The sequence below is a fragment of the Ranitomeya variabilis genome, chromosome 4, assembly GCF_051348905.1.
Source record: "Ranitomeya variabilis isolate aRanVar5 chromosome 4, aRanVar5.hap1, whole genome shotgun sequence".
NCBI classification, from domain to species: Eukaryota; Metazoa; Chordata; class Amphibia; order Anura; family Dendrobatidae; genus Ranitomeya; species Ranitomeya variabilis.
The window spans coordinates 562,342,122-562,361,214 of record NC_135235.1 but is presented as its reverse complement, the minus strand read 5'-3'; the positions used below and the strand labels follow the sequence as shown (position 1 = coordinate 562,361,214).

The 19,093-nt window shown below is 42.7% G+C and overlaps 1 protein-coding gene across 1 annotated transcript in view; it reads right to left on the bottom strand.

Annotated features, from left to right (window-relative positions):
* Nucleotides 1–3,728: 3,728 nt before the first annotated feature.
* Nucleotides 3,729–19,093, bottom strand: part of GDAP1L1 (ganglioside induced differentiation associated protein 1 like 1) — a 94,540-nt gene continuing 79,175 nt past the window's right edge. Inside the window, exon 6 of the mRNA XM_077252781.1 lies at nucleotides 3,729–4,441. Within this exon, the coding sequence (XP_077108896.1) occupies nucleotides 4,098–4,441 (344 nt within the window). The 3' untranslated portion in view covers nucleotides 3,729–4,097. The remainder of the gene's footprint in view (nucleotides 4,442–19,093) is intronic.

Genomic DNA, 19,093 nt, shown 5'->3' with positions numbered 1-19,093 from the left:
AATGAAGATATGTTCTACAAAGTAAAAACTACTTCCTTTTCTCACATTCAGTCATGAGCTTCTGTAAACCGCTTCAGGTCTCCAAAGCCGCAAAGAATTAAAAAACACACGATCGATCCATTCTTAAGGTCAAGTTCACATATTCAGTGTTCAATTAATATTTTACATCAGTATGGAGTAAGTAAAAAATGCAGAAGTGCTGACGTGTTTCTATTAGGCCGGGGTCACACTTGCAAGTGCACGAGTTTCTCGCATCAATACCCGGCACTGCCTCCGGCACTCGAGACCGGAGTATTTCTATGCAGCTGAACGCTCCGGTCCTGAGTGCCAGCGGAAGTGCCGGGTATTGATGCGAGAAACTAGTGAGAGTTTCTCGCACTGCACTTGCAAGTGTGACCCCGGCCTAATACTTTTCCTTTGATTATTCCTCTCCTGATTTTGTCTAAGGCTGGAGTCACACTTGGCGTAAGACAATACGCCACGTATTATACGTCCGTACTACGGCCGTAATACGGAGAAATGTTCCCAAAATATTGATCCGTAGTCAGGGTGAGTCAGCGTATTTTGCGCATGGCATCCTCCGTATGTAATCCGTATGGCATCCGTACTGCGAGATTTTCGCGCAGGCTTGCAAAACCGACATCTAATGGATTTATGTGCTCAAATGTTCGGGAAAACATATATACAGTATATATATATATATATATATATATATATATATATATATGTCATTGAGACACATATATATATATTCTGTATTTAGATTTCATTCAGCGCGATATCTGTGAACAGCCGGTAATTCAATTGCCGGCTTTTCATTTCTCCTGCACAAACCCGACAGGATATGAGACATGGTTTACATACAGTAAACCATCTCATATCCCCTTTTTTTTTTTGCATATTCCACACTACTAATTTTTTCCGCCATTTAACCCTTTATTTCAGCAGCTACAGCGCTGAAATTTTGCACATACACACTACTAACATTAGTAGTGTGGAATATGCAAAAAAAAGGGGATATGAGATGGTTTACTGTATGAAAACCATGTCTCATATCCTGTCGGGTTTGGGAAGGAGAAATGAAAAGCCGGCAATTGAATTACCGACTTTTCACTAACACCGCTGCGTATTTCTCGCAAGTCACACTGCTGGTCCGTGTGGAATCCGTATTTTTCTCGCCCCCATAGACTTTCATTGGCGATTTTTTTGCGCAATACGCTGACAAACGCAGCATGCTGCGATTTTGTACGGCCGTAGAAAGCCGTATAATACTGAACCGTAATATACGGCTAATAGGAGCAGCCCCATTGAGAAGCATTGTGCCGTATGTAATGCGAGTTTTACGTACGTAGTTTTTGCGCTCTTACGTACGTAAAACACGCATGTGTGACCCCGGCCTAACACATACTGAGGTAAAATACTGACCAAATACTGAATGTGTGAGAGAGGCCTTAGGGCTCATACTCACTTGCGAGCAATTCGGATGAGTCTCGCACGGCAATACCTGGCACTGCACCCGGCACTCAGGAGAAGAGCATGCAGCTGCATGTATTGCTATGCGGCCGCACGCTCCGATCTGAGTGCCGGGTATTGCCGTGCGAGACTCATCCGAGTTGCTATTTTATACATACATGTAAAGAAAAAAAAAAGGCAAATACACCAAAAAATACTTTTTAAGTATCTTCTTCTTGGGCATATACACCTGCGTTTAAAAGGCGTCATGTGCACATAACATTAGCGAGTATTTATTTTTCTGAAGTGATTTTTTTAAACATTTTGAATCATTTTATTTTTTTTTTTACCCTGAATCATTTTTGCTACCTTTTGACATGAAGTGTCAAATTTTGAGTGAATTCCAGTAGGAATTTGTCTGAAAGAAGTGACGTGTACTTTTTTTTTTTACTACTAGGTGTTTTGGAAATCTGAAGAGGAAAAAAATTGTTAAAAAAACTGAACATGAAAGTGGATTAAAATTACAATAATTAGTATGAGTCTTTTAAGCATTTTTGGGACAGTTTTCAAAGCGGATCCACTAAAAAAAAAAAAATCTTCAAACCTCACCCAAAATAGAGCAATTTCTAAAGTAGTTTCTGCTTGAAAAACATACTATAGAACACAGAAAAAAAAGCTCTTAGTCTGAACATAGCCTAAGAAGTCCTTGTCTGAAAAAAGAACAGGGCCTTTGCTGCCAAAAGCAACCAAACCAGAATCCATTCTTCATTTTTGCATATAAATGAAAGCTGATTGGTTTCGAGGTCACTTATTCTATTAAACAGCTGTATTACTTGACTTTAAGAAAACTATTTTGGACCCCAAAATGTCTGACCCCAGTATGGTGTGTACATGATTAGTGCACTTAAATGAAATTAAGAGGACCATAGACATAATGATGATTCAGCTGATCAGACCAAGGAACATAAGGGATAATCTCTGATGACTAAATTAGCAATAAAATCGGTCAGAAGAATGTCAGACATAATAACAGAAAGAAATTATTGCTCTTTAAATGGCTTGTAAAGGCTTAGGAAAACATGGCAGCTTTAGGCTATATTCACACATTGTGTTTTTGCTGCTTCTTTGCTGAAAATTTTACAGTAACAGGAAAAGCCATGACATTTCAAAAATCTCATGCACACACATTGTTTTCTTTTCCTAAATGAATTGGAAACCTGCTGCATTTTTGAAAACCGCAGCATGTCACTTTTTTCAGCTGAGTCACAATCTGTAAACAAGTGTGGCACCGTTTTCAGTAGAATGCAGTCTTGTTTTGCTATCCTTGGACAGCACATTTTAGGATGTGTTCACAAAGATTTTTTTTTTTTCCTGGAGCAGAAACGCTCCAAAAACCATGAGGAGACGAACCAAGGAAAACCAAGTCGGCAACTGGTGAGTATAATACAAGTGGCAAAAAACTTTGATTAGTGGCACCACTGAAGAGCTGGAATAAAATAAAATGCTGTAGTGGTGCTTTATGGGGTGAAAAAAAATTAGCTTGTGTTGCCATTTACCAAGAGCTGTAAAGTTTTCATATTTGGGGTAATGGAGCTGTGTGAGCGCTTGTTTTCTGTGCCCTGAGCCAACATTTTTATTGACACTATTTTGGGGTTATGTATGAGGTTTTGATCACCCTTTTGAGCACTCAAAAAACTCATATGAACAGTGGATTTTCTATAGAAATGAATAGGAAGAGGCTTACAAACTTTTTTTACAGTGGATTTTGGAGCAGATCCACTCAAAAAACTACGTTTGAACATAGCTCTATAGGATTGGGGGGTCTCAGGAGATGGTGGTGGATTGATTAGCCATATTAATTCCATCACATAATAGCAATAATATTAGCTGAAAGTTCGGCAATAAAGGACAAGAGAAATTGGGTTCTTGACTCAGGAATAGCATCTTGTATCAAACAAAGAAAATTGTAGGAGTTGCCAGACTAAGAAAAACATAGTTGCTTTCTTCCAAAAACAGCACCCCACGTTTACACAGACTATGTGTGGTATTGCAGCTCAGACCAGTTCACTTAAAAGGAGATGAACAGCACAGGTATAGAGTGAATAAAGCAGCCATGTTTTTCTAATTCTGGATACCTACCCTCTTTACAGATATACATACCATGTGATAATAGCGTTCTTAAGCCTGGAAAACACCGCAAGCTGATTGTGGTGAGTTTACTCAATATAGGACGCCCCATCATATCAGCTATAGGAAATGATTAAGGATAATTATCATACCCCTGCTGTCCGAGAGGGTCCAGCGCAATTTATTACAACAAAAGATTAATATAGGAATGTTGATTGGAGTTTGGGGGAGAGGTAATCTTTATGTCTATGGCCGTCTGTAGAGTAAACATCAATTTAGGAAATTTTAGATTGCGTCCTTGATCTATTAATACTGCAACAGTCTATTTGTTTTTTGTTCTCTACAAAAGTCATTTGCAAATATAGTAGTTGTGTTGCGATATGAGGTCTACGTGTTCTCTGTTATGGAATGTTTACATTAGCGTTAAGGATATTTCATGGCGACGATTGTTCCGTTCCTGGTACTCTGCTGAATTATAACACATAGCACAGAGACATCAAACTAAGACACGCTAGTCATTATATGTATTTCTTCTTTAAATACCAGTAGGCAAAATATCCCATCCCCCCTAGTGATCCCATAAGGAAAGATGCCCCGAAGAAAGATGGCGGTTTCCGTTTGACAAGGCGGAATGCGTTGGGTAAAACGGCTGAGAGGAGAGTGGTGTGGATGTCTCCTAGTACTCTCCGGAATGCATAGCGCTTCTGTATTCTCTCAAAGTAGGACTGTAAGTTTGGTCTGCTCCCATCTTCCCAGTGTTTTTTGGAAAGTCCTAGGAACTTGAGTCGATGTAACGTGGCTCCCAGAAGGATGTCGGCTAAGGTGAACGTGTTCCCACAAAGCCACAGCTCACATTTGCGGCCTAAGTAAGAAAGAAAATCATTATTTGTGTTATGACTATGAGTTACAGATGTTTTCTTCTCCATTCACATTGACAGGTAAATTCTCAATTTTGCCAGTTCCTATTCACGGTGAACTGCGATGCAGAATCTCGGATGATGACACACAGTTAACCTATTAATTGATTCTCAGATTCAAATAGCAACCAGCAGAATTTCTACTTTGGATGTAAAAGGAGAATACATTTCTTAGCATCAGTATAGTATAAGTATTAGGCCGGGGTCACACTTGCAAGTGCAATGCGAGAAACTCGTGTGAGTCTCTCGCATCAAGTCCCGGCACTGCAGCCGGCACTCGGGACCAGAGCGTGCGGCTGCATAGAAATACATGCAGCTGAACACTACAGTCCCATGTGCCGGCGGCAGTTCCGGTTATTGATGTGAGAGGCTGGTGCGAGTTTCTCGCATTGCACTCGCAAGTGTGACCCCGGTCTTATAAATTGCAGTATATCTGGCATACACATTAGGTAACAGTCGAAATTTTTTGTTTGTGCGGCAGACAGAACTCTCCCGATTTCCTTATACACATGACTGTTCAGCCATGCTTTTTCAAAGGGTAGAAAGGTGAAAGCGCCCTTATCTATCATGAAAACATATAGATTGGCCATTGAAACTCCAACGGCATGATCCTTCTCTCCTGAAACCACATCTGTCTGGAGGCCCTAAAACATGTGCTGGCTGAGCAGTGCCGCCACCGATATTGATGGGTTCAGATGAATTTCACCTAACAGGTATGAGGGCATTTAAAAGTTTTTAAGAAAAGTTTGCTTAAAGAAGCACTCACATCAAAGTTTTTATCCTTCTATATTATTTCAAAACACTCTTTTTCGGTGATTATTTTGTATTTCCGTTCATACTGCACCCACACACACAAATGAAACACCATTTTGAAAGGTAAACTTGCCCCCTTCAGCAAGAAAATAGCCAAACAAACCACACATCCACAATGTGATCACAAAATACACTTTAAACATTAATTTTCAGAATACTGCAGTAAGGAAAAATGACCTGCAGGTGGCACCACACTACCCGAAAGCACAATACCACAAAGCTGAAACAAATCCTAACATTTGCCTTGGGGGCTTTCCAGCTTGCCGAACTCCTTGCCCAGCCGATTTCAGGCAGGTACATATAAAATATTTTCTACATATGTGGAAGTAGAATAAAAGTAAAACTTTACCTATTTAAGACTTCAGCTTTAAAACTGAAGATATAAATGAATGCAGCCTAAAAGGGACCAGACAGGTTCTGAACCATCAGATTTTCCATATGATTGGACAGTCATTGAAAAGTCTATCTTCCTTCTAAGGCCGGGGACACACACAACGTATAAAAATACGGTCTGTTTTACACGGACGAGAATCGCCCAAATGTTTCCAAAACAGTGATCCGTGTGTAGTGCGAGGATGCGATCTCCTCGCATCAAATTATCCGTGTGACATCCGTATGGCATCCGTATGGCGAGATTTTCTCGCAGGCTTGCAAAACCGACATCTAATGGATTTATGTGCTCAAATGTTCGTTAAAACATATATACAGTATATATATATATATATATATATATATATGTCAGTGAGACACATATATATATATATATATATATATATATATGTGTCTCACTGACATATATATATATATATATATATATATATATATATATATATATATATATATATATATTTATATTTATTTTTAATTCAGCGCTAGATATCAGAGAAGCCGGTAATTCAATTGCCGGCTTTTTCTTTCTCCTTCGCAAACCCGACATGATATGAGACATGGTTTACATACAGTAAACCATCTCATATCCCTTTTGTTTTTGCATATTCCACACTACTAATGTTAGTAGTGTGTATGTGCAAAATTTGGGCGCTGTAGCTTGTAAAATATAGGGTTAAATCGCGGAAAAAATTGGCGTGGGCTCCCATGCAATTTTCTCCGCCACAGTGGTAAAGCCAGTGACTGAGGGCAGATATTAATAGCCTAGAGAGGGTCCATGGTTATTGGCCCCCCTGGCTAAAAACATCTGCCCCCAGCCACCCCAGAAAAGGCACATCTGGAAGATGCGCCTATTCTGGCACTTGGCCACTCTCTTCCCAGTATTACCAGTATAATAAAATATTAAAACACCCTGTGTCTTTATTTCATTAAAATACTTTAAAATAATGTGTGTGTGTTTTATTAACCATTTCGTACTATTGGATTAATAATGGATAGGTGTCATAATTGACGCCTCTCCATTATTAATCTGGCTTAATGTCACCTTACAATAGCAAGGTGACATTAACCCTTCATTACCCCATATCCCACCGCTACACGGGAGTGGGAAGAGAGTGGCCAAGTGCCAGAATAGGCGCATCTTCCAGATGTGCCTTTTCTGGGGTGGCTGGGGGCAGATGTTTTTAGCCAGGGGGGGCCAATAACCATGGACCCTCTCTAGGCTATTAATATCTGCCCTCAGTCACTGGCTTTACCACTCTGGTGGAGAAAATTGCGTGGGAGCCCACGCCAATTTTTTCCGCGATTTAACCCTTTATTTTACAAGCTACAGCGCCCAAATTTTGCACATACACACTAATAACATTAGCAGTGTGGAATATGCAAAAAAAAAAGGGATATGAGATGGTTTACTGTATGTAAACCATGTCTCATATCCTGTCGGGTTTGTGAAGGAGAAATGAAAAGCCGGCAATTGAATTACCGGCTTTTCTATAGAACACCGCTGCGTATTTCTCGCAAGTCACACTGCTGGTCAATGTGGAATCCGTTTTTTTCTCGCACCCATAGACTTGCATTGGCGAGTCTCGGCCGAGATACGCTGACAATCGCAGCATGCTGCGATTTTACTCGGATCCTGAATACGGCCGAGAAAATATCGGATGATGGGAGCTGCACCATAGATTAACATTGGGCCGAGCGCTATGTGATTTTTTATCGTATAGCACTCGTCCGTATTACGGTCTAGTGTGACTCTGGCCTAAGGTTGCAGCTTAATGGTGACCTGGAGTCACCTCTGGTTCCAAGTAAAAACTGCAGTGTTGACTTAACTCAGACCATACATTGTTTCCCGATTGGGAGAGATTGGTGGAAACAACCCTGAAAAAATTGAAAAAAAAAAATCCAACCGTTGGGGGAAAAAGTAAAATAATCTGCAGATATTCCTTTTTTTTTTTTTTTTTTTAAAGGGATATTCCCAATTATTATTCCATGGTGTAAATACGCTCAGTTATGGGGTCAATTCTCCTTCATCATTTTTACTGTCAAAGTGGCACTGCTGTACAGGGAGCTGCTCCATTGACATACATAGGGCTGTGATGCACTTCCCTACACTGGAAGATGGCAGTGCTGCTGTAGAGGGGAAAAAAATGCTGCTGCCCCTGTTCCTTTGCAAGGTCCTGACAATCAGACCCCTTCTGATCAGTAAGTAAAATACCATTATGTTTAATGTTGGGGGATCTCTTTTAGTAGGCTGGAGTCACACACGACGTATAAAAAATCAGTCCGTTTTACACGGATGAGAATTGCAGAAATGTTCCTTGAACAGTGATCCATATGTCATCCATGTGCAGTGTGAGGATGTGATTTTCTCGCATGTAAGCATCCATGTGACATCTGTATGACAACCGTATGGCGAGATTTTCTCGCCGGCTTGCCAAATGGACATATGATGGATCCATAGGCTCAAATATTCGTGAAAACATATATACAGTATGTTAGTGACACACATACCTCTCTGTGTTCATCATCTCATTAAATACATTTACATTTGACCAGCTTGATTTTCCTGAAATTGCCTGCGCCTAGTTTTAATATATTGTAATCATCATATTATATGGCACCGTGTACTTAATATCCCTCATTTTGCCTTTCTACCCAGTTAATTCTTCTCTTTTCCATTAGGTCTGTGACATCACGTTATTAAAAACAAACTAACTGAATCCTTCTAAGCTCCACTTAGAAGCAGGAAGTCTCTTTTCCCTGCATGAGTCATCATTAGAACTACAGTTCTACATCACTTCAACATATGTCCAACTGTACCGAGGGCACTTCATCAAAATGAAACAACATGTCCCATATCAACTAATGTATAGGACAAGGAAGAGATCCCAATCATGATAATAAAAATAAAAATTATTTTTTAGTAATTATGCCATAAAGACAATACACAACAATAATAAAAAAGCAAAATGCCGTCTAGGGGACGCCAGAATACATCTTGATAAAGTAATCAACACAAAGAGGGTTAAAACCAAATGTAACCAATTCCTATGTATTGTAGCAACCAATTTCATGATATATAGTGTTCCAAAGGGGTCTTCATATATATGACTATATGCAAATATTAACACCATATATCATCAAATTGGTTGCTACAATACATAGGAATTGGTTACATTTGGTTTTGACCCGCTTTGTGTTTTTATCAAGATGTATTCTGGCGTCCCCTAGACGGCATTTTGCTTTTTTATTATTGTTGTGTATTGTCTTTATGGCATAATTAATAAAAATTAATTTTTTGTTTTATTATCATGATTGGGATCTCTTCCTTGTCCTATACATTAGTTGATATGGGACATGTTGTTTCAGTTCTACATCACTGCAAAGTCCCTGGCAGCCCAGCTCCATCCCCTCTTCAACTGCTGACCCATCTGCTCTGCTTTTTCCCACTCCCAGGGACTTTGCAGTGAGTCAGAATTGTAGTTCTAATGATGACTCATGCAAGGAAAATATACTTCCTGTTTCTACATAGAGCTTAGAAGGATTCTGCTAGTTTTTAATCACGTGATGGTTTGGCAGGCACCCTGACCAGAACTTTTCTGGGTGTGCCTGCCGCAGTAATCCTGGATACTGCCAATCTGAGCAGCAGCCTGCACTTCCGGTTCAGGCCGCACTTATGGTATAGGCCACGACCTGCTTACTCTCGTGACTGCAGGCCGGCTGATTGAATTTCTGCAGGTCTGAGCGCATCAGGCAAGAGAAGCCTGGCTGCGTCCACCTCCCACAGGATCCCTGGGGGGCTCTAGTGCAGCGCCCCAGAGTCCTGGTCGTTGCAGTACTGTGGCTCCGCCACTATGGGGAGCTACGGTGCGTCTGATGGCACTGAAGGAGCTCATTGGATCAGGTATCACAGACACCAATATGTTTCACAGCTGGGCCTCCGGGGGGAGCTAAGGGTGCTATTCATTAGGCCACTCCCCACCATAGTGGGTAAACTGGGGGTCAGGCAGGAAGTTAGATCAGAAAGCTGACTGGATTGGACGAAGCAACACCTGGTGGCAGAGGGTGTTGTGGAGGAAGAGACAGTAGGGTCTCTGTCAGGGGTGGGATCCTGACAGAGGCTTGGCATTGGAAAGAACGTAACGGGTCCGCGCCAGCTCCGGGAAGCGGCGGGGCCCAAGAAAGGACTAGAAGCGAGATAGATTGTGCTGAGTGAGAAACGAGATCAAGCGATAGGAGAATACCAGTAGGGGTTGTGCTGTAAGACCGGAGCAACACCCTACTGAGGCACACTACCGGTGGCCGGAACGCCGAGGGAGTATCATAACATTCAGCTTCAAGCAATACTCTAAACAGCGGCAGGACAGTCAGTCTTAGGCGGGCTGTCTCACACAAATCACCTATGAAGTCTTGGGGGGCACCTTGTGGAGAGGGGCGACTCTAGGGTCCCGGAAGAGCTCCGAGCCTACCCGTCAAACGGGTGCCGTCCCAACCAGAACAACAGGGAGGGACGGAGGATTAGAAGAACATCATTTAATCGAGTTGTGAGGGAACTTAAGAAACAGACACAACGGTTGTGGGGACTTTCCGTAAGCACAGCAGGGAAGGACCGCAACACATAGCGCTAGAAGGAAGGCACCGATTTCCACCTGTGAAGTGAGCTCTGGAGGTGCCATCGGACCGGCCGGATTTGCGCAGCCTGGTGAACCGTATTCCGGACTGAGGACCCAGAGATCTTCAGTAAAGAGGTAAAGAGACTGCAACCTGGTGTCCTCGTTATTTACTGCACCGCACCATCACCACTAATATCATCCACACCTGTTATAGAACTGTGCGCCCCACGGCAGGGTCACGGACCGGGGCCTAGCCGCCGTGACAACCCCAGAGCAGAGACTCCGAGGCCCGGTACCGGGTACCCCTCGGCCCTGCGGCGGTGGGGGCGCTACAACTTGCATCTGCATTTTCAGCGTGAGGTAACTCTGGTGGCCTTGATCTTCTTGCCCGCCTTCTGGACCCCCTAGGCATTTCCTGATCTCGCTCACCTCCCGGCAAGCCTGTTAACTGAGCCTCCAGCCAACCCTCGCCTCTTGACCTCGCCACCTTCCACAGCTGCCATCATGTAATACACTTGTGGTTGGATGAAAGGAACTTTTCTATGGGATTGTCAGCCCTCAAATGGCCACTTTCCTGCATTTTTCAATATATAACCCTAATTCTCCACCACATTACTCGCCCCTAAATACATTTCCCCAATCGCTCCATGATATTATTTAAATTCAAATCCTCCCAGCCAATCCCCATATTGGGGGCTTCCCTCTAGCTACGCTCGCATCCTGCTGCCTCCTATATCTGGAGCAGTGCATATGCTTCGGACCTCTGGAAGGGTGCTGTAGAACACCAGGCGAGTGCCATTTTGAACCGTATTGGTGTCAACATGACGCTGTTAAAGTTTGATTCTGTGCTACAGCAGGAGCCATAGACTCCCTACCCCACTACTTTCCGATCTTTAGGCCGCAAGACTACACCTACAAGATGTCACCATCCAAGCATTGTCAGTGAAATGATATCACCACCCTCTTTTTCTACAGAGGAGAAGAGGACTCTGTGGCTCAAATTAGGTGAGGGTGGGTGGCACAAAGGTGGCATTAATTCTTATGAAGGAGGCATCCACTGCTTCTTAAGGGGCACTAAAGGGTCATGAATAATTCCTAAATGGCCACTTTAAAGGAGGAATAATTATTTGTTTTAAGGGGCATTAATCATTACTAGGTTGGGGGAGGTGCAATACTTGCCTTGCCTTGGGCACTGGCAACCCACTGCATTGCATAAATATGTGTCCTGCATAGCCTGCAGTGTGCGGCATGACAGATTGTACAAATGGGAATGTACATTAATTATACAGGAAGATGAGCATGTGAGATAAAAAAAGAACAGAGTAACAGATATGACCGGCAAGGTCAAAATCTGAGAGGTGAAATACTGTACGCCATTGTGCTTACTTGTCTAGATGTAATGTGGTAAAAGTACCAGAAGAGGGAGCCAGAAAGTACGAAGTACAGTAATAAAACTACATAGCACATTATAATCTAGCAGCCCATGGAGGTGGATCTCAGGTTTAATTTCAAATAGATGGGTTTTATGATACAATTTTGGCCATAAAGTTTTTACAAGTGAAAACAATTGAAATGTATGTGCATGGCTGAAAATCACATTGCAAAGTGGTAATAGTTTTTATAATACCACATGAGGGTACCCTTCAGATTAGAACAATTTTTCACTAGTTAGTTGTCTTTAAATGGAATCTGTCAGTAGGATCAACCCTCCTTAGCCGTCTATATGGACATGCAGGTCTCAGGAAGCTGAATTAAATGACACTTCGTTATGTGCAATACGATGTCTTATTCAAGAGAAATCCATGTTTTTCTTATATGTAAATGAGCTGTTCAGGGCTATGGGCTGGACACTGATCTTCTTGTGAATCTATCTCAAAAAATTATTATTAATGAAAGTAGGAGATACCAGTGTGAGACAAGTAGCTAACGCAGAACACTAGAACTGAACTGTGTCCTTACAAACACGTTAGCAGCTGCACTCTCACAGCTCTGCTGTATTGCAACAATATTAAAACACTAGCCGCCTGTGAGAAGGAAGCTGAAGCTGAGAGGAGCCTAACCACACACAGCTCTGCAGTGAGATCAGGAGAACAGAAAGCCGCCATTACATGTCTCGCACTGGTAACTCCTCCTTTTATTTAAAACAAGCTCTAGAGGCAGATTTTCGTTCAGACCTGTGTCCTGCCCATGGAGCCTAAGGCTTCTTTCACACTTGCGTCGGTACGGGTCCGTCGGTACGGGTCTGTCGCTAAGCGTCGGCGCAACGTATCGACGCACGTTGTGAAAATTTGGCACAACGTGGGCAGCGGATGCAGTTTTTCAACACATCCGGTGCCCATTCTAAAGTCCGGGGAGGAGGGGGCGGAGTTCCGGCCGCGCATGCGCGGTAGGAAATGGCAGATCCGACGTACGAAAAAACGTTATATTGAATGTTTTTTCATGCCGACGGTCCGCCAAAACACGACGGATCCAGTGCACGACGGACGCGACGGATGGTCATCCGTCACAATTCGTCGCTAATACAAGTCTATGGGAAAATGCAGGATCCTGCAAATTTTTTTTCAGGATCCTGCATTCTCAAAAAACGACGGATTGTAACGGAAGCTGAAAAACGCAAGTGTGAAAGTAGCCTAAGGCTACTTTCACACTTGTGTCGGTACGGGTCCATCGCTATGCGTCGGGACGACGTTCCGACGCACGTTGTGAAATTTCTGCACGACGTGGGCAGCGGATGCAGTTTTTCAATGCATCCGCTGCCCATTCTGAAGTCCGGGGAGGAGGGGGCAGAGTTTCAGCCGCGCATACGTGGTAGGAAATGGCGGATCTGACGTATGAAAAAACGTTACATTGAACGTTTTTTTGTGATGGGCCGCCAAAACACGACGGATCCATCACACGACGGACGCGACGTGTGGCCATCCGTCGCGATCCGTCGCTAATACAAGTCTATGAGCAAAAAACGCATCCTGCGGGCACATATGCAGGATCCGTTTTTTGCCCAAAACGACGGATTGCGACGGATTGCAAAAAACGCAAGTGTGAAAGTAGCTTAACAGCTCATTTACAAATAAGAAAAATGTGGATTTCTCTGGAATAAAACACCGGATCATACCTATCAAGATATCAATTTATTCAACTTTATATGACCTGCATGCCTATACAAACAGCTTAGGAGGGATAATCCTACTGACAGATTCCCATTAAATAGGTAATAGCTAATAGGTGCAGGCACATCCACAAACAGCTCACAAAAAGTCTACTTTACACTGTCTATAACCCAGTCCAACAAGCAATCTTTCTCATCCACATATAACCTAAACACAATGTGTCCACTACCCTGTTTAAATGTATATAAACTTTTGAAATCACTTTTTTTAAAATTCATATAATGAAATCACTTTTTAATAGAATAATTTTCTGTATAGAAATACTAAACAGAACAACACTATATGGACAATACATTTGGAAACATCTTAATTAGTGATGAGCGAATATACTCGTTACTCGAGATTTCCCGAGCACGCTCGGGGGTCCTCCGAGTATTTTTTAGTGCTCGGAGATTTAGTTTTCATCGCCGCAGCTGAATGATTTACATCTGTTAGCCAGCATAAGTACATGTGGGGATTCCCTAGGGACCAGGCAACCCCCACATGTACTTACGCTGGCTAACAGATGTAAATCATTCAGCTGCGGCAAGAAAAACGAAATCTCCGAGCACTAAAAAATACTCGGAGGACCCCCGAGCATACTCAAGAAATCTCGAGTAACAAGTATATTCGCTCATCACTAATCTTAATCATTGAATTCAGGTTTGTCATTCAGTCCCATTGACATAGGTGTATAACACCCATCGCCATGCCATCTTCCTTTATTAACATTGGCTTGTTCTAAAGAGCTCAGTGATACCAGCGACGGCCTGTAATGGGACATCACTGATGTAACAAGTATGTTCATGACATCTTCCCTCCTAAATATTCCACCATCAGCTGTGAGTGATATTATTGTAACCTGAAAGGAACCACAGCAACTCAAGCATGAAGTGGAGACCACCTAAAGTTACAGAGAGGAGTCATTAAGTGCTGGGGAGCTAAAGGCTTAGAAGTCATCAATGCCTTGCTGATTCTATAACTGCAGAGTGCAAACTCTCCTGACATTAACATTAACAGTGCATCGGGAGCCTTATGACTTCGGTTTTCATCACCCAAGAGCCTTATGTCACGAAGCACAAAGCCAAGTGTTGGATGGAGTGGTGTAAAGCTGCCACCACTGGACTCTGGAGCAGTGGAAACATGTTCTGTGGATTGATGATCACACTTCTCCATCTGGCATCTAATGGATGAGTCTGGGTTGGTGAATGCCAGGAGAGCGTTACCTGCCTGACTGCATGGTGCCAACTGTAAGGTTTGGTGGAGGAGGGATAATGCTATGGGGCCATTTTTCAAGAGTCGGCCACAGCCCCTCAGTTCCAATTAAGGTACATTTGAAAGGGTTATTCTCAAGTTGTCTTTTGAGAACTGAAGTGCTCTGCAGTTTCCTCGCTTCTTGATTTCTATCAGAGTGGGTGATCCTCCTTAAATGGCTTCTGGTGAGTAGCAGAGCTGTAGTATTAGCATACCTCCCAACCGTCCCGGATCCCGCGGGACTGTCCTGATTTTGACAGTCACCCCCGTGATCCCGGACGGGACATTAGTTGTCCCGCACTACACAAGGTCTGTTGCTGTTTTTTTTTTTTTTTTTAATAAAAGTTGGGTCACCTCCCGCCCGCCCCCCTCATATGAGGGGGGGGAATATGAGCCATGCATACAGGAGGGGGAAATATGAGCCATGCATACAGGAGGGGGGGGAATATGAGCCATGCATACAGGGGGGGAATATGAGCCATGCATACAGGAGGGGGGGGGGGAATATGAGCCATGCATGCAGGAGGGGGAAATATGAGCCATGCATACAGGAGGGGGGGGGGGGAAATATGAGCCATGCATACACGGGGGGAATATGAGCCATGCATACAGGAGGGGGGGGGATATGAGCCATGCATACAGGAGGGGGGGGAATATGAGCCATGCATACAGGGGGGGAATATGAGCCATGCATACAGGAGGGGGGGGGGATATGAGCCATGCATACAGGAGGGGGAAATATGAGCCATGCATACAGGAGGGGGGGGAATATGAGCCATGCATACAGGAGGGGGAAATATGAGCCATGCATACAGGAGGGGGGGGGGAATATGAGCCATGCATACAGGAGGGGGAAATATGAGCCATGCATACAGGAGGGGGGGGGGAAATATGAGCCATGCATACAGGAGAGGGGTCAGTATACAGTATTAAGCATCATGTGGGATCATTTTACAGTATGGAGAACTGTGTGGCCATTATACAGTATGGAGCATCATGTGCAGTCATTATACAGTATGCAGCATCATGTGCGGTCATTATACAGTATGGAGCATCATGTGCAGCCATTATACAGTATGGAGCATCATGTGTGGTCATTATACAGTATGGAGCATCATGTGCGGTCATTATACAGTATGGAGCATCATGTGCGGTCATTATACAGTATGGAGCATCATGTGCAGTCATTATACAGTATGGAGCATCATGTGCAGTCATTATACAGTATGGAGCATCATGTGTGGTCATCATACAGTATGGAGCATCATGTGTGGCCATTATACAGTATGGAGCATCATGTGGGGTAATTATACAGTATGGAGCATCAAGTGTGGTCATCATACAGTACGGAGCATCATGTGTGGCCATTATACAGTATTGAGCATCATGTGTGGCCATTATACGGTATGGAGCACTGTGTGGCCATATTTTTTGTTTATAATTATTGTATATGAAACAGTGTGATCAGCAGTGCTAAATGGGTGTGGTTGGGACGTGGATATGGGTGTGACTAATTATGAATGGGTGTGGTCAAAGGCGTGGCCTAAAATTTGCCGCGGCGCGCCTCGCACGCCGCAAAATTGGCCCTCTTTCCCATCTTCAAAAGTTGGGAGGTATGGTATTAGTAGATGCATAGTATAAAGCTCAGCACAAGTTCTGCTATAACATATTCAGCCATCAGAGGAGTTATCAATATATTTACACATAGAAATAACACGGCATTTAAACAAACGCATAGCATCGGACAGATAGAGCCAAGAACTGTGATTAGGAGAACTGTTCTGGGAAAAGCCAATGCTGCAGGCTGGTGATTTTGCAAGATTTTTAACAGCAGCCTGTCAGGAGCTGAGAGTGATGGGTAGGAGGTGATCAGCTAACCGGTGTATAGAAATCAATGGGCTGGAAAGAGGTGGCTGGGAGATTAGGATTTAAACTGTAGGCCTCTATTCACACAGCATGCATTTTGTAGCACTGGGCAGCCCGCCTGTATGTGCGTTAGTAATAGGCTGCAGACAAGATGCTCTGCATTGCTTGTGTGAACAATGCCACATACAGACTATTATCGCTTATCTTTTTGTGCATTAATGCCAAACAGCCAATACTGGATTGAAAGTGGTTGTTTCATCGGTATTTTTTGCACCTATGTTGTTGCCATCATTAATCGGGTCCGATGCACCCTGCTGGAGATTAGGATTTAACCCATCTCCTGGAATTTATCTACTGTGTACTCTCAGCCAGGGTCAAGTCAGACACTAGTAGCTGAGCTCCATGGAAACTAGCTGCACACTATGAAAGATAAAAGCTCTCACTGCAGGAGGATAATAGCATTTAGAAAAAGCAAGTCAATTACAAACTTGTCATGCTGTCTAATTAAAGCAATTTAATAACTTGAGAACACCCTTTTAATTCTTCAGCATATAAAGACATTGTGGACAATTTTATTCATCTAACTTTGTGGGGACAGGTTAGAGAAGGGTTTCCTTCATTTCTCGCCCAATATCAGTGTCTAACAAATGTCAGACAAGTGTCTCAAATGCTCTTCTGGATGAATGGGAAAACTTCTCACAGACACACTGAATAAATCTTGTAGAAATCTGTCCCAGAAGAGTGGAAGGTATTTCCTGCAAAGGAGGGACCAATTCCTTATAAATAGCTATTGGATTTAGAATGAGATGTCATATAAGCTCCTGTTCCCAATACGTCTGTGTATTGCTACACACTACAAACCAACAGTAGTCTGATCCTGCAGTCATGGGTTACTTCAATCTGTCTGCCCCCTCTAACCTACAGACAGGGGGTACCCTATAACACAATATCACCTGAGGTCCCACGATCAAGTTATGGGTACTGGGATATGATGAAATTGGTGTGATGAAGTATAGGATTTACCATCTAATAAAGTCTGAGTGAGTGCTGAACTCTGGGTTCTGGAGTGTTTAATTAACAAAAAGTGTCCATGTCTTGGGACAATGCATTAATCATGAACCAAAGGCACTGAAGTTGGCAACATAGGCCATATAGCAGGGAACGACTGACATTTTTTGCACTCTCTTAAAGGGGCTTTGTTACAGAATAGAAATTTTACACTGTGCATGAATGATCCCTGGAGGATACCACTACAGATTAAAAGTTTGTTTAATTTTATATTTTTCCCATCTCTGTGCTACACCTTTGTTTTGATGCAGTCAGGAGGGGAAACCAATGTGAATGACTGGAGTTCAATGTGTACATTCACCTAAAGATCTGATTGCCCGTGGACACACATGCTCAGTCAGAATCCCAGCAGCCCGTTTTCTGCTTTGTGATACTATGTTCATTTGAATGCAGTCATTTGGGAAGGAGCAGAACGTCTGCACCGTCCTGGCAGTATAGAGCTATAAGTACCGGAGAAGATTTTTTTCTGCATGGGTAACAATATACTATATTGTCAGCTTCCAGAAGGGGAAGGAGACTGATTCTGTCCACAGCTTACACCAGCAGCACAGATTAATAGTAATAATAATAATAATAATTTTATTTATATAGCGCCAACATATTCCGCAGAGCTTTACAAATTATAGAGGGGATTTGTACAGACAATAGACATTACAGCATAACAATAATCACAGTTCAAAATAGATACCAGGAGGAATGAGGGCCCTGCTCGCAAGCTTACATCCTGTGAGGAAAAGGGGAGACACGAGAGGTGGATGGTAACAATTGCTTTAGTTATTTGGACCAGCCATAGTGTAAGGCTCGGGTGTTCATGTAAAGCTGCATGAACCAGTTAACTGCCTAAGTATGTAGCAGTACAGACACAGAGGGCTATTAACTGCAATAAGTGTATGAGAACATGATACGAGGAAGCTGATTATGGTTTAAGTTGTTTTTTTTTTCTTTTTTGAATGGGCCACACAGGGATAGTTAGGTTAATGTGTTGAGGCAGTAGATTACTAGCAGTACAATTAGGCTCATGGAACGAAGAATGTTGAAAAGTTATTTTTCTGCTAAAAACAAACAGCCATGAACAACATTTGACTTTTGTAATAAAAATGACTCATAGTATAACTCCTTTAAGAAGATACATCCCTGTGTATGATTGGCAAGCATTACCCAGCAATTATTACACATTCTGATATACAGAATATGGCTGGTCATAGTTTATCTCTTAAGTCATGTTTCAATAAAATGATCCCTTATGTGAATTACCACATATACTCAGGCTTTTGGGCTAGTGGCGGGATGGGAGAATGAGTGTTGCTTCCAATGAAATAACATTGTAGCAGAGTGGGGAGAATGGATCCTAATGAGACTCAGAAAAGGTCACATTAATTATTCATTTTATTTCTAAGCATTAATGTGGGGGAAGGTAAGAGCAAATCAGGTATAAAGGAGTAGTCTGGGA